Source organism: Chiloscyllium punctatum, chromosome 15 (assembly GCF_047496795.1).
Source record: "Chiloscyllium punctatum isolate Juve2018m chromosome 15, sChiPun1.3, whole genome shotgun sequence".
Lineage (NCBI taxonomy): Eukaryota > Metazoa > Chordata > Chondrichthyes > Orectolobiformes > Hemiscylliidae > Chiloscyllium > Chiloscyllium punctatum.
This window is the reverse complement of record NC_092753.1, coordinates 64900967-64917450: the sequence shown is the minus strand read 5'-3', so window position 1 is coordinate 64917450 and position 16484 is coordinate 64900967. Positions and strand designations below refer to the sequence as shown.

The 16484-nt window shown below is 37.5% G+C and overlaps 1 protein-coding gene across 1 annotated transcript in view; it reads left to right on the top strand.

The window, feature by feature from the left end:
* Positions 1 to 16484, top strand: part of LOC140485848 (protein maelstrom homolog) — a 73817-nt gene that overhangs the window by 34748 nt on the left and 22585 nt on the right. The window contains exons 6-8 of the mRNA XM_072584308.1: positions 1959 to 2089; positions 2399 to 2453; positions 4112 to 4253. Of these exons, the coding sequence (XP_072440409.1) occupies positions 1959 to 2089; positions 2399 to 2453; positions 4112 to 4253 (328 nt within the window). The remainder of the gene's footprint in view (positions 1 to 1958; positions 2090 to 2398; positions 2454 to 4111; positions 4254 to 16484) is intronic.

The following is a 16484-nucleotide window of genomic DNA, read 5'->3' as shown; positions in this document are numbered from 1 at the left end:
AGCACTGATTTCAAGCAGACACAACTTTCAACTTGCCTCCAGTTTGAGAAATGCTCATCTATACTTACCCTGCATTTCTTACCTCGTTTAGGTCCTTGGCAGCATTAGAAGTTAACTATCAATCCCAAGCATTTAAATTGCTAACCAACCTGCCATGTGGCACCATATCAAATGATTTCTGAAAATCCAAATATACAACGTCCACAGCACTGCCCTCAACCACTGCCTGTGTCACCTCGTCAAAGGAATCAATCAGATTTGTCAGATGTGACCTGTCCTTGTCAAGTATTAACTTTCTTTTTATATATTTACCTTATTCTGTGTCATTGTCTTCATCAGTTTTCCCACTACTGATATTAAGCTGGCAAGTCTGTAGTTCCTTGGTTATCTTTCCTTTTAAGAAAGGAGCAATGCTGTCTCATTTGCAATCCTCCAGTCCCCTGGGACTAAACTTGTGTTGAGAGGGATTTGGAAAATTTTTGTCTCATGCTATCTATTTGCTCCCTTCCTTCTCTTAGCAATATAAGTGCATCCTATCCGGGCCTGGCAACTTCTCTACTTGCAGTGCTGCCAGCCTTTTTAGTACTTCCTTTATCTATCCCTATACTACTCAGCTGCTCAACATCCTCATTTTCAACAATGCCATTGTCACCATTTTCTAATTTGGTAAATGCAGAAGCAAAGTACTTGTTCAATATCTCTGCCGCATTCTTTGCTTGAGTGAGCAGCTTGTCCCACTTGTTCCTTGTGGGTCCTACTCTATCCTTCTACTGTATCCTTCGCTGTCATTTACTGTTAATATATTTTGTTTTAGCGCAGCATGCCATACTTGTACTCCCTCTTAGCCTTCCTTATTCCAACATTAGTGTGCCTCTTTCTTTCCCCCCCCCCGCCCCATTTGACACATTCTTCCTAATTTTGATCGCTATTATTAGTCTGGAATGCATCATATGTCTATTTTTTTCTTCTTACTTTCACGTTGACCTCTGGTACGGGAATTAAACCCACATTGTTGGAGTCACTCTGCATCATAAATCATTCCTCCAATCAACTGGGCTAACTGACCCCACTCATGATGTTAAGGTGTCCTTACTGGAATATGAAACTCTGTTCCAGAGTAGAATGATTAATTCTGATTTTAATCTGCATTTCGGCCTGTTTTATTTGAGATTGGAATATATTCACCTATATCTACTTTATGTTTATTACTAAGGGAATAAAACATTTTCTGTTTCATCACAGTTGAAAGAGTACATTTATTTCCTCTTGATCCTAGTTTACTGACAAGTGGTTGGTAAATGGGGTGATGGTATTGTTAGTGGACCATACTTCAGTGGCCTAGGTTAAACCACGGGGACATGCATTCACACTGCACCATGGCAACTGGTATTCATCTGTTCTTTGAATTTATGGAATTAAAAGCTAGTTTTGATAATTTTGACCATAAAACATCCCAACAGTGTTAGAAAAGTAATCTGGCTCACTAATGTTCTTTAGGAGAGGACATCTGTAATCTTTGCACTATCAGGCCGAGAATTAATTCCAGTTGTCCAGCAGTGTGGTTGACTCTTAATTGCCCTCTTCAATGACCTAGTAAACTGCTTCATTCAAGGGCAAGTCAGGGTAGGAAAAAAAAATGATCTTCCCTGTCAACTTGCATCTCTTGAAAAGAATATCTATTTTTAAAAAAACTATTTTTAAAAATTGTTTTTATACACTGCCCCTTTTCTCCAGACTGAGAGAACAGGACTAGGACTAAGAACTTGACCTGTTAAAGCCTAAACTGAGCTTAATTGGGAATGATCAAAATTAAATATTTTTAGAAATAATGTTCACTTCATTGTGACATGGAATAGAAAAACAATTAACGGGAGGGATTTTTGCAGTGTTTTTGACTAAATCCGAGTGATGCTGATGTAAAGTAAGTTTTTGTTTTCTATTAAAACTTTCTTTGCTAGGTGATGCCACTCACAAAATTCCACTTTCAAACTTTGAACTTGCAAGTTCCAGTTACAGTGAGATCTTTCAACAGTTTTGTGCTTTTCTGAGGCAAGAAAGAAGCTGTGGTTTCCCTCCAGTTTACTGTAAGGTAATATATTACATGGTAAAATTCCACTGCTTGAGGAAATAACTGCAGTTAAATTGGAGCAAGGAAATAGAATTGTAATTAGCAAGCTTTGTCTTCCTAGTCTCAAGAGAACCGTGGATTTTTTGGGGGGTTGGTGGGGGAGGGGGAATGTTGAAGAAATGTTCTAATTTATTTCTATACCTTCCATTGATGATAATTAAATAAGCATCTGCCTAGCGGTATAGAAAGGCTAATCCTGTGTAGGTCAGTGCATGTCTTTGTTCAAAGGTCACCTTTTTAAATTTGATAATCTGTTTATTTCAATTCTAGTTAGCTGAGTGCTTCAGAGTGAATTGGTGTTTGAACTGGTTGGCCAGAAAAGCAGGTATATTATCTTTTCCCCTTTTTTAAAATTTAAAACAAAAGCAAACTAGCGTCGAATATTTTGATCATAGTGAATAGCAATACTTGGTTAGGAGTTCCTGCTCTGTAAAACACGATGAGTTTTCCTTCTGATCATTTAAATTTCAAATCTCAATAACATTAGCTATCTCGTGCATAATATGAATCTCAAATTAATTAATAATAATTATAAGTTTTATTTGAGGATTTAAGGTGGAAGTTGAATATTTGAGCAACATGCGTTGTAAATTAGTGAATGTAAACTCATAAGACCAAAGACATAGGAGTGGAAGTAAGGCCATTCGGCCCATGCACCATTTAATCATGGCTGATGTGCATTTCAACTCCACTTACCTGCACTCTCCTCATAGCCTTCAATTCCTAGTGAGATCAAGAATTTATCAATCTCTGCCTTGAAGACATTTAACGTCCCAGCCTCCACTGCACTCCCGTGGCAATGAATTCCACAGGCCCACCACTCTCTGGCTGAAGAATTGTCTACTCATTTCTGTTCTAAATTGACCCCCTCTAATTCTAAGGCTGTGCCCAAGGGTCCTAGTCTCCCAGCCTACAGAAACCACTTCCCAGCGACCACCCTTTCTAAGCCATGCATTACCTTGTAAGTTTCTAATAGATTTCCCCTCGATCTTCTAAACTCAAATGAATACAATCTGTAGTTGATACAAATGGGTATAATATAGTTGCTTTCCAAATTTTTGCCTATAATACTTTATAGTATAAGCTTCAGTCAGTGGTTAAAATGCCAAGTATTTTTCCCCAGTTTGAAAATGATCTGCTATGTAAGTTAGGATATCATAACATTTTTATTGTGAAACTATTTCGATTGGCAACAGTAAGTGAGCACATTTTTGTTTAAAATACCTTTTTTTTTTGTTTCTCATGGATAAAGGAAACAGAATTGATGTTTTGATATTTTTACATTTTATAGCTTAGCTGGTTACTAACGTGGCATTACCACGTAGTAGTACAACTACTGTATAAAACATCTAATGTTGGTGCATCTGTTGCAAAGAAGTTAGGAATACCAAGGTAAAGAAGGAACTATTGATCCATGACTTGGTGGGGCCAAAGGTGAGGGTTTTATAAAAGATCTTAAAGGACAGGTGGACATGGAGGGGATTCCAAACCATGGGGTCTAGGGAAGCTTCGATTACGGTTAGCGAATTGACGAATGAGAGCATTGACTCCCAGGGTATTCCCTTTTTGTTAAAGAGGGCATTCCTGATGTCTTGAAGTTAACTTTTTTTTTTAGTTGCAAAGTCCCTTTTTATGAGTGCCATATACTTGTGGTTGACAACTGTACACAAAATCCAAAAACTGCGGATGCTGTAACTCAGAAACCAAAATAGAAGTTGTTGGAAAAACTCCATAGGTCTGGCAGCATTTGAGAAATTAGGGTTAACATTTTGGCTCCAGTGACGCTTCCTCAGAACTGAAATGTTAATTCTGATTTCTCTTCACTGATTGCTGCTAGACCTGCTGATATTTCCAGCAACTTCTGTTTTTAATTTTCAAAATATATAGTTTATTTGTTTTTTCTGATTTTAAAACTAAGAGAAATAACATTTTTATTATTTTCTTCAGTTATTCAGTGTCCTAATTTTAGTGTTTTTATGACAGGTAGAAGCACTCCTGTGAATGTTTTTGAGCTTGAAGAACTGATAGAGAAACTTTATGAACACAAGTTAAAAGAGAAACCTTCCAAAGCTAGTGTGGAGAGAATGCTGGATGTAATGATTTGGGATTATGCTGCAAATACTAGGTCTGTCAATTTTTAAAAATTGCACCCTTTTTAAATATGTAAAAATGAAAGAAATGGTAGCATGATATAAATCTTCTTGGCCAGGTATAAGGAAGCTTCCTTTTTGGCACTATTCTAGGTGACTGTTTTTCACATGGTTATTGGCTACTATCCATGTTCACCGTCCTAATCTATTCTAAATTTGTGAACACTTTAAAAGTAGGGTTAAGACCTGATTACCTTACAATTAACCTGTACTAAAACAAAAAGGTTTGAAGATTCAGCAATGATTAACAGTTGGGTGGCATGAACCCCAGTCAGTCAAATTAACACTTTTTGAAGAAGGATGCTGGATGTTCTAGAACTGAATAGTTTTTAAGGATCAGATAATCCAATTTCCTGATGCATATCACAAGCTGATGTTTGGTCCTGGGGTGTAGTGGAATATACTGGCGTTATGCAAATAATCCATGTATTTATTTTTAATCTGCTCATTTGTTACAATGCTATGATTATCAAATAACTGAGTTTTGGGGGTCTTTTGAAACTAAGTACCATATATACTCAAGTAAAAGTAAAATCTCATGTAAAAGTTGACCCCTTATTTTTGGCCAAAAAATCTAGAGTTTTCCATATCTCGTATCAAAGCCAACCCTAGTACATAAACGTTACGGCTACAGTGATTGGTGAGACTGAATGAGAGTCAAATGTCTAACTTTTTTCATCAGAAATAAAAGCTTGAAATGTTAGTTTGAAAAACTAAAACAACTGCAAATGAAGAGTATGGAGGGAAATGGAAGAAATTGCTGGGAAAGTTTAAGTTCCATCAGATCAGAGTCAGATGAGTGCCATTCAGCTGAGCTCGGTTCCCTTAACACTCATCGATTACAGTCATACCTAATTGAGGTTTTGAAATTTCTTTTTTGTGTAAAAATGTCCTCCAGAAAAAGCAAAAGATATACAGCAGTGTTTAAACTTAAAGATACTGAAATTGCAGAGAAGACAAATAACTGTAGCAGCAATTTGTTGTTTTTTCTAATTGCTTAGAGATCAATTTGGCTTCTGCTGATGATGTAGTATTTTGGACTATAGCATGAATTGCAGCTTCTCAAAAGTAGTATCCATGTAATAGTCGACCCCATAAATTTAATCTTAAAAAAAGTCTTTTAAAAATTTGACTTTTACACAAGTATATACAGTATGTTTGTTTATTTTGTAATATATTGCCTGCTCCCTGTGAAGCAATCTTGCAATTAACATTGTTCTGTACAGCTCAGTTACACCAAGAACTTCAGCTGTCACTAACATAAACAGTACTCATTCTTATTTCACAATCAGTGAAATTGATAAACAAATACTCAGACACAGAGCAATGAGAAAGGGGTAGTAACAGTAGAGACAGTGGGGTTAAAGGGTCAGTTAATGCATGGTGTGATTTCAACAAGTGTTCTGCTATACCAGCAGGACCATCTTTTCTAAAAGAATGGGTAGTGGGTATGTTTTGAGGTAATGTACTGCCACTTTCCTTATCAGTAATATTAGTTTGATAGCAGTCTGTATTGTAATCTGCCATTGTTAATAAAATGTCAGAGGTAACTGCAGTGGGCATTGTATTTAAATAGACTTAATTGCACAAAGTAAGTGGGAAGGTATGATTTCAAAATCCTGTGCGCACATTGTTCTATGTTAAGGCTGACTATTGATTATGACTCTCTGCAGCAATGATGGATCTCGGTGATAGAGGAGCAAGTGAATGTAGTAGTTTCGGTCATGAGCAATTCCATAAATGGGATTCCAATGCTGACATGGATATATTAATGTTGATTGTTAAGGACCAGACCAAATCTTCTCAGAATTATTAAGGTGATAGTGCCCATGCTAATTTTTTTCATTTCAAAAGTAAGTGTAAGGCATTGCAGTTTAATTGGTCAAACTACTCGACTTTAAGTAAAGCACACTTTAATTTTTACACTATAGTTAAAATACAGACACAAGAAAATATTTGGCTTAACTGGAACTATCAATGCTTGAAATATATATAAAACCACTGCTAACTAACTGTTTCAATATAGTAATATCCCATAAACACCTTTGACAAAGGCAAATTCTGTAAAATAGATTTTCACATGCAATTCTAGCAGCAGGAAAAAAACCTGAGCTTTTAGCTGTAACCGGAATAAAAGCTTCCACATGAAGCTTCAAGATCCCAGCAACTGCTGAAAGGTTAAACTTAAAAATCCTGGTTGTGTGGAAGCTTGATCCTATCTGTTCAGGCTCTCAGGCTGTTTACTTAATGGCTTTGACTGGATTGCTCACCATGTCGATCACAACCTTTTTGTTTATAAAAACCAGGACAAAATACGCCTCTCGATGCTAAAGATTCATCTAATACCACCCCCACCCCTCCCCAACACTGCAGCCAAAAGAATGAACTATCACTAAGAGCCTTGGTCTTAACTACTAGTACACTACAATATATGTACGTTACACTGACTCTGAGCATGCAATCATTCACCACTGCAGTCCATTTCAGTCTTTATTTTCCCACCACCAAATACTTCTGCCTTTGTTCATCAAAGTCGCAAAAATACATTGGCAATTGCGTTCTCTTGGTTCATCATGTGTTTGATTTTTTTAAGTGAATGGTTGCTACATTAAGCTCCATCTAAACAGTCTGAAATTTGTACCCTATTTTCCCCAAAAACTTAAGGTGTTGTGGCCAGTATATACAATTGTCTCCAATACATTACTGGCAAAGTAAATGTTGAAATGCCAACACAAAACTCATGTTCTCCTTCTGAATTTTGGAATATTTTTAATGCATTATTATTCACTTTTCAGGAAAGATACGCGATAGGTCTTTCTATCTCTTTGTAAAAGTAAAGCACTGACACCCATGTCACCTTTTATCGATAGCCAATTTGAATGGCTTAATGTAATTAGGCATGGTAACCATTGGGGCAGTGATTAACACAGCTTACAGGCTATCACATGCCTTCTGAACATTCCTCCAGCCACAAATTTTCTGCACCGCTTCAAGTCACTCAGTGGGGCAACTGCATATGCTGAAATTTGGTGCGAGCCTTGGTCTTAACTACTAGTACCCTACAATAATTCACCAAATTAAAAAACACTCCGTCTCGGGAATCTTAGTAGTTACCTCTTTGTCAATATGGGGAAGCTCCCCAATAACCTTTATTTTCACGAACCATGGGGGCGATCCATCAATATCCAATGACTTGGCCCAGGAATATGACTTGGGCTTTTGTGAACTCTCACTCTCACTCTCAGCTGGGTTTATCACCAAGCCTGTTTCCTGAAGTCAATTGAACAATTCCAAAAGGTGCTCCAAATGTTCCTTCCATATATGATTTTAAAAACCACCGATTGTCAATATATACAACACAATTGGGTAATCCTGAAATGACTGTATTGGTTAGTCTTTGAAATGTGGCTGGTGCATATTTCATACGAAATGGTATAACTTTAAACTGGTAATCCATTTGATGTCTCAAAAGCTGAAATTTCCTTCACTCTTTTTTTTTGGATAAAGGTACCTGCCAGTATCCTCTGAATAAGTCCAACTTTAAAATAAAGTTGCTTGTCCTACCTTTAATATAGTCTTCCAAATGTGGAATAGGATATGAGTCAGATTTTGTGACTGTATTGACTTTATGATAGTCCACATTTCTGGGTACCATGTGGTTTTAGCAACATTATTATGAGTTGTTCAAGCTCATCTTGAACCTGTATAGACTTCACAGGGTTAAGCTTGTAAGGATGTTGCTTCATTGGAACAGCATTTCCTATATCTACATAATCAGATTAATATTTCCCAGCTTATTCCCACATATCTCCCTATATGATTGTAACAATCCCTTTTTTTCAGCTCATTTTGATTTTCCAATGGGAGGTATATCAATTAGAGTCATAGTCATGGAAATGTACAGCATGGAAACAGACCCTTTGGTCCAACCCGTCTATGCCGACCAGATATCCCAACCCAATCTAGTCCCACCTGCCAGCATCTGGCCCATATCCCTCCAAACCCTTCCTATTTGTATACCCATCCAAATGCCTCTTAAATGTTGCAATTGTGCCAGCCTCGGATTTTCTTTAGATGTTCCCATGTTCGGACAATTTTTTAAAGTGTCAAGTATCTCCGTTTTCACTTTCCCCCTTTTTTTGGTCAATTAGAAACAAGAAGGGAGAAAAATCTGAGAAAGATTTTGTCCTTTTCCATTAACACACACTGCACCGCAGACTATTATGGGCAATCGAACCATATCGCTGCCCCACCACCTAAAGCTGCCATTTTAATGCCAATGGCTTTAATGCTTATGAAACAGCATTGAAACCCTGAAACAGGATTGCTAACTTTGATAGGACAACTGTCATCACATTACCTCCCATCATAATCTGTCCCTCCCCAGAGTTCAGCCAATAATTGCTGAGCATTGCAATTATCATGAGGCCCAACCTAACCATAATTTTTCAAAATCTGGTCACCATACCAAAGTGCTACAAAATGTTAGGCTTTCTAAGATGGTTACATCTTACATTGTCTCCTTTTAATTCAGGCTAAAATGGAGTCGCTTGGAGATGTGATCTCCATACTAAGTCTGCCCTGCAACAAACTCATCCTGCTTGTTATCAAGGAAGGAAGAAACTCAACAAAATTCATTGAATTGTGCAAATTTTAACACCTTGAAACAAAGAAGGCAACATGCCTTGCTACATGCAGGCTTTCAAAGTCAGAAATTTGGGGAAGAATGCCTTTGCTAAAAGACTAATGATTAATGTGGAAAGAAAAATCAAGAGTACAAGAAAAAGCTAGCAAGAAATTTTAAAACATTAGTAACATTTTCTACAGACATTTAATAACGATGACAAAGTGAATGGTGGTGCTATAAAAATGAGTATGGGGGAACTAAGGGAAAACAAGCTCATTATTAATTAACAGGTAATTTTGCACACCAGAAGATCAGTAACACCCCACAAATATTGGAAATAAGGAAATGGAATGGAATTAACTCAAGAAAATTTGCAAAGTGGTACTGGGTGAAATTGTTTGGAGACACAGGCTGACAAGTTTTTAGAAGTGGCTAAATGAGATACTTTTCCAAGATTCTGGGAAGGTTCCATTAGATTGGAAAATAGTCAATGTAACTCCTTTATTCAAAAATGAAAGGAGACAAAAAGCTGGAAACTAAAAGCAAGCTAGCTTAATACTTATAGGGGAGATGTGATAAGTTATTATTTAAGACTAATAACAAGGCATTTGGATAAGTTCAAGGTATATGGGCAAATCAGCATGGTTTTGTGAAAAGAAAAATCATGCTCAACTAATTTCCTGGAACTCTTTGACGAACTAAAATGCTGAGGATCAAGGCAAATCAGTGGATGTACAGTATTAAATCTCGAATAGTAATTTGATAAACTGCCATATCAAGAGGCTACAGTGGCAAATAAAACCTTAATGTGCGCAGTTTTATCCCAATTTTTGACAACTTCTCATCGTCCAACTTAATTTGAGGAGTATCCAGTTCAGAACTATCTGAACATGGTTCTTCACTCTGGTGTAACCAGTAACAGATTCTCATTTTGCTTCATTTCCCTATCAAAGTACCTTTTGAGCATATTCATATGACAGATTTCTTTCTATCTGGCATTCTTGCCAAATAATTCGCCTCACTCTCACTTTCCTTTTTAGGCTCATTAAACTTTGCCTTTAAAGGTTACTCCACTGGGAGTAACGCTGACATATTATCTCCTCTGGCAAAATTAGGAAATTTTGATTTCTTGTCTGCTTCTGATTTCATTACATTCTGTGCTATTTTTAAATGCTGTCTAACCAACTCTCCCTTTTTCTTTTTAACCTTGCCCTAAAATCTGATATACAGTTCAAATATGTGGTCTCTGAACTCCGACTTGTCAATTTCCTCTCACCACATGCCCAAACTAATTCAAATGGACTGAATTGCAAATTGTGCACAGGACAACTGAATTCCTTTATCCTAGTCCTCTGGATAGGTATTGTCTATAAGCCCTCAACATGGTCTTTAGAGGTTTGATGCTATCCTTCTAATGCTACCTGTGATTCTGGATGGTACGCAGTTGATGTGAATTGTTTTATTCCTAAGATATCCATAACTTTCTTGAAGAATTTTGATGTAAAATTTGATCCTCGATATGATTGTATTCATGTGGGTAGTAAAAAAAAAGTAACTTCTACAATCCAGTTAACTGGGATACTGCATGATGGGATGGCCAATGGAAATCTAATAGCCTCACTTAGTATGGTGAACAATACTGATTCCCACTTTTTTGATTTAGGTAGGGCTCCTACTCAATCAATTACGACTGTCGTAAAAGGTTCCTGAAATGTGTGAATGGTTTTATCACTGCCTGAGATTTTCCAATTACCTGACATGTTGAATATCACTTGACATTCATACTAAATCCTTCTGCACTCCAGAGCAATAAAAATATTTTTATATTTTGGCGTGAGTTTTCCTTCTTTCCAAATGACTTTCACTGATAATTTGTATGCTACCCACATGGTAGAATGCATTAAGTGATGTATTTTCAACTTGATGAACTTCTGCCCGTTTCTCATCTGCCTGATTGTGTGATAGTCTCCATTTCCTCTTTAAGACATCATTTTTAAATAGTAACATTCTTGGATACACCATATTTTTGTTTGTTTTTTGATACAACTTTCCATTGTCCTCTTTCCATTGTAATTCAGTTAATTTCTTTGAACTAAAAATATCCATTTTGTTTTCCACCTGTTGGGTTTTTTTTCTCAACCATTTAATCAAATACAGTTTCTGGTAATTGAACTTCAACTTCCTTAACTTTATTGTTTGATTTCTCCTGTGTCCAACTGTGGCTTTATGACCTTGTTACCATACAGTCAGAAAAAATTCCAGTGTATGCTTTCTTCATACCTCAATTACCTGATTTTTTTTCCCCACTGATTTTTCAACCACAGTAGGCATCACCCCCAACTGTGATCCACGCTATCACTACGAAGGATAAACTACTTCTGGAACCAAGAATTTTTCTCCTCTGACCACCACTTCACCAAACTTTCCAACCTCCATTTATGTAATGGGACGCTGCTCATATTTATTCTGGCAATACTCTTGAATTACATATCTCCTCTTTCCCATATCTCTGAAAATCTTAATTTCTTTCGGATCTTTGACTACAATGGGATTGTTGTTCATCATTGTGATCATCACTACTCCTATCTTCCACTTCGACCTCTGGCATTTTAAGTCAGCTTTGAGTTTTCAGTTGCAACCTCTTAAGTTTTTATTTTTATAGAACTCTCACCCTTTCTTCTGCCCTGAGACTCCTTTTTTTCTTTCTGTTCTGCTAGAGCTATTTATCTGCTTTCAATCCTAATGCTAACTGTTTCATTTCCTTTTTGTTTCAGCTGCTTCATTTGAATCTGAATTTTAGCCATTTCCAATGTCAAGCTATTGCTGCAGTTGCCTCCATTTTTTTTGCATGGGAAAAAGACAACCCCAACTCTAGAATCTTTGCCTTGCTTCCTGTCAGTAAAACTCCTGAAGTGACTTCTTCCATCCCCAGGAAACCCAGTGACTGAAAGAACGAAATCCTATTTAAGCCAACCAAATTCAACATCTGAAAAAAGAAAGTTAACCCTGACCTCTTACTCCTTTATGAGCCCAATAATCCAAAATGCAACCTGCAATTTGAGATTTTCTTCCTGACAAGAGCCGCAGTTTATTATGGACCTGACCAAATCCCCTCCGAATAAGAAGGTAGCAAGGGCCTTTTTCTTATTTTAAAAGTGTAAGATGTTGCCTTCCAGATGCCGTTCAGTTGGTCAAATTACTTGACTGTAAGCAAAATACATTTGTATTTTGACTGCAGAGTAAAATTTAACAAAAATAAATTGGCTTAACTTTAACTCTGTCACAATGTGTAACAAAATGATATATATAAATTACTAATTGTGTTCCAATACAATAACATGCCATAAATACACCCTTGGCAAAGACAAATTGCAGAAGAGGTTATTTCACAGGTAATTATAGTGACAGGAAGAGAATTCCAGGTTTTAGCTGTAACAGAGAGGAATAAGAGCCTCTACATCCAGCTTCAAGACTCCAGCAACTGCAGACCACAAAAATTAAAAATACTGGTCATGTGGGAATTTGACCCCACTCATTCAGGCTGCTTCTATTATTCCAAAGTTTTTTTTAAAAAAAGCCAAGACCCATCTGTTTATTTTATTGGCTTTGAGGAGACCACTTGACCTTTTTGTCTCAATCTTTTATTTAAAAAAAAACTAAGTGCACCTCTTAAAGCGATTATAAAATATCGTCTCAGAGTCATAGAGGTGTACAGCATGGAAATAGATCTTTCGGTCCAACTGTCCGTGCCCACCAGATATCCTAAACAAATCTCGTCCCATTTGTCAGTATTTGGCCCATATCCCTTTTTAAACCCTTCCTATTCATGCATCCATCCAGATGCCTTTTAAATGTTCTCGTCTCCTTCACTGCCCCTTGCAGCTCATTCCATACATGCCACCATCCTCTGTCTGAAAAAGTTGTCTCTTAGGTCCCTTTTTAAATCTTATCCCTCTCCCCCTATGCTTCTAGTTTTACGCTCCCCAATCCAGGGGCAAAACACCTTGCCTACTTACCCTATCCATGCCCTTCATGATTTCATAAGCCTCTGAGGTTACCCCTCAGCTCCTGGCGCTTTGGGGAGAAAACCTCCAGCCTATTCAGAATTTCCCTACTGCTGAAATACTCCAAAACCAGCAACATCCTTGTAAATCTTTTCTGAACCCATCAAGTTTAACGGCAACTTTTCTATAACAGCGAAACCAGGATTGAATACAGTATTCTAAAAGTGGCCTAAACAATATCCTGTACAGTGCAACATGATGTTGCAACTCCTTCACTGAATGCACTGACCATTTGAAGGTAAGTTTGTCAAATGCTGCCTTCACCTTATCTACCTGTGACTCAATTTTCAAGGGACTGTACACCTGCACCCCTAGGTCTCTCTGTTTGGCAACACTCACCATTAACTGTATAACTTCTGCCCTGGTTTGCCTTACCAAAATGCAGCAATGCACATTTATCTAAATTAAACTCCAATGTCTGTCCTTTGCCCACGTGCCCACTTGATCATGGTCGTGTTATTTTGCAACAGCATTCTGTTGGTTATAGTGAGGTATTTGGATTTCTTTTTAAATGATAATGATCTCAAAAAGTATATGCTTTGAAACCACAGATTCCATCACATTACAGTACATTTGTGGAAAAATGTTTTTGTATGTATTTAGATTACTTTGTACAGTTGCTGTTTGTTATAATATGTGGATGCAAAATGTACTTCAATTTAGCAAGCATGTCATGCACTTAATATCGTGCATGAAACTTAGCAAATGTGTAAAAAATCAAGTACTTGCAATCATTCTGAAATTATATAATCACAGGAGCATGTCAATTCTGTATCTACAGAATTGCTTTGCTTCAATATTGTTGAAATAGGACAATATATTTGCTTTACTATTGAGCTTCAGTTTTTGTTTCCCACAGACTGTGTTCAATTCCTGCTTTCAAGATGACTTTTCCCATACTTCTGCTCCCATTTCTATTCCTCTGTTCATGTCTTCAATCCCGCTTTGCATTACTCCTCCCCCACTTTTAAAATCTTTAAAGTTCTTAGTTTAAAACCCCCCAGCGTTTGCTCTCTGCTGTGTACCTTTTTGGAATTCAGAATTAAGTCCTGGCCTCTGCCCAGTGGCAGATGTTGGTCAGTGCATGTAATTCTGTTTGCACAGAATAAATCATGCTGCTAGATGGCACCAGTCAATTGAAACTGATCCATCAAGTAAATTTAAAGCACACATTTGGTAATACAACATATTTTAAAGGGTATTTTATTTACGAATGTAGGCATTTAGGAATGTACACCACTTCAGTATTATTTAAAAGTTTGTTTTCTGCTGCAAAGTCCCTGAAGTACCTAACTGAGTACCATTTATAGTCTCAAGTTATTTTGGCTAGGGATGCACAGTATACTCAAGCCATTACACTATTTAAATTTGTTGTTTTTCGAAGCAAAACTGCAGGAACTTAAGCTATGTTTTACAGTTATTTTGTAGAATGCAGCCACAACTTCTAAGTGGAAATTCTGTAATGTGTCTTTTGTATTGACTAATTAGTTAGCTCTGCCGTCATCAGTTAGGAGTTAGCTGAAAGAACAACCACCATGTAGCATATGTACAGTAAACACACCATAAGAGACCAATGTATGAAGAAGCCCCAGTAATCAAAAGCTATTTACACTACATAATTTATATCCTGTGCAGACCAACTGGTGGAGGTATTCAGCAACGTCTTCAACCTCTCCTTCCTGCAAGTTAAAGTCTCCACCTGGTTCAAGAAGACCGCTGTCATCCCAGTACCTAAGAGAGCACATGCAACATGACTTAATGACTATTGCCTAGTGGTCTGAGTTCCATAATCACTAAGTGCTTAGAGAGGCTGTTTTAAGGCCCATGTCAACTCTGCTCTCCCAGCTTGCCTCAATCCTCTACAATTTACCTACCACTGTAACAGCGGAAGCTATATCCCTAGACTTGCACTTATCGCTAGAGCATGTAGACAACAAGGACACCTACATCAGATTCCTGTTCATCAACTACGGCTCTGTCTTCAACACCATTATTTCCCCCCTCCGATCTCAAAACTGCGTGACCTAGGTCTTGGCTCCACCCCCTGCAACTGGATTGTCAGCTTTTTGACCCATTGACTGCAATCATAGACAGCTGCATCTCCTCCACAATAACACTTGACACGAGCCTCCCAAGGAAGCAATCTCAGCTCTGTACTGTACGCTCACTGTGTTGCCAAATCCCAAACAAACGCCATCTACAAGTTTGCTGATGACACCACCATGGATATCAAATAACAACAAGTCAAAATACAGAAAGGAGATAGCAGGCTTGGTATTGTGGTGCAGTGAGAGCAACCTCTCTTTCGATGTCGGCAAAACTAAAGAACTGATCATTGACTTCAAGATGAAGGGAAGAGAACACACCTCCATTTACATCAACAGAGCTGAAGTTGAGAGCATGGAAACGTCAAGTTCCTAGGACTGACTATAACTGACAACTTATCCTGGACTTCCCATGTATATGTGATGGCCAAGAAGGCCACCTCTTCCTCACCTGGCTCAGGGAATTTGGCCTTTCCACAAAGTCCCTCGCCAACCTTTGCAGATGCACCATTGAAAGTATACTGTCTGTGCGCATGCCGGCTTGTATGGCAACTGCTCTGCCCAGTACTGTTTTTTTTTAAAAACCTACAGAAGGTTGTGTGCACAGCCCAGACTTTCATGGAAGTCAACTTTCCATCTATGGACTCCATTTACACGCAAGTTGCCACAAAAAGACTGCCAACATTATAAAAAGGCCCATCACATCCTAGTAATGCTGTCCTACAACCTCTTCTGTCAGGTAGAAGATACAGAAGCTTGAACATGCACCAGCAGGTTCGAGAACAGCTTCTTCACTGCTGTTATTAGACTGATGAATGGACTGTCTTAAGTTCAAATAATACTGATCTTGCTAATGTTGATCTTGCCTAGCACACACCCTGTGTGATGTAAATTGTATGATTCTGTCTAGTTATTTTTTCCACCCTATGATCTATGTCTTTGCTTACAATGATCTGCTTGTAAACTATGTTTTCACTGTACTTAGGTACATGTGGCAATAAATAAATAAATCAATTTAATAAAATACATTAACTTCCATGTGATTCCTTTGGTAGAACATTCACTTATTGTGTAGGGAAGAAGGCATTGATGTTTACAAAAATCAATTATTGTGATATCAGTGCAAAGCTACTGACCTTCTCTTTTAAAAGTACATTGCAGATTATTCTATTTCCGTTGTAAATCTTTGTGGGCCAGTCTAGTTATTACAGTTGCATTGCCGTTTGAAGTGGTTCTGTCATGCTGTGGGAGCTGATTGTGTTATACTTGCTACTGAATTCAGAACTGAGACAAAGTGCATATTTCCTATTCTTCTGTACTCTCAACTGTCCTCTGCTCCAGTACTGCATATCCAAAAAGTGTTGCAAAGTCTATTTTTAGAGCAAAAAATGAACGTGTTTGTTCTACAGCAAACTTTATTTTAACCATCACCTTAGCAATCAGCAAAAACTATATATCTCAAATACCACA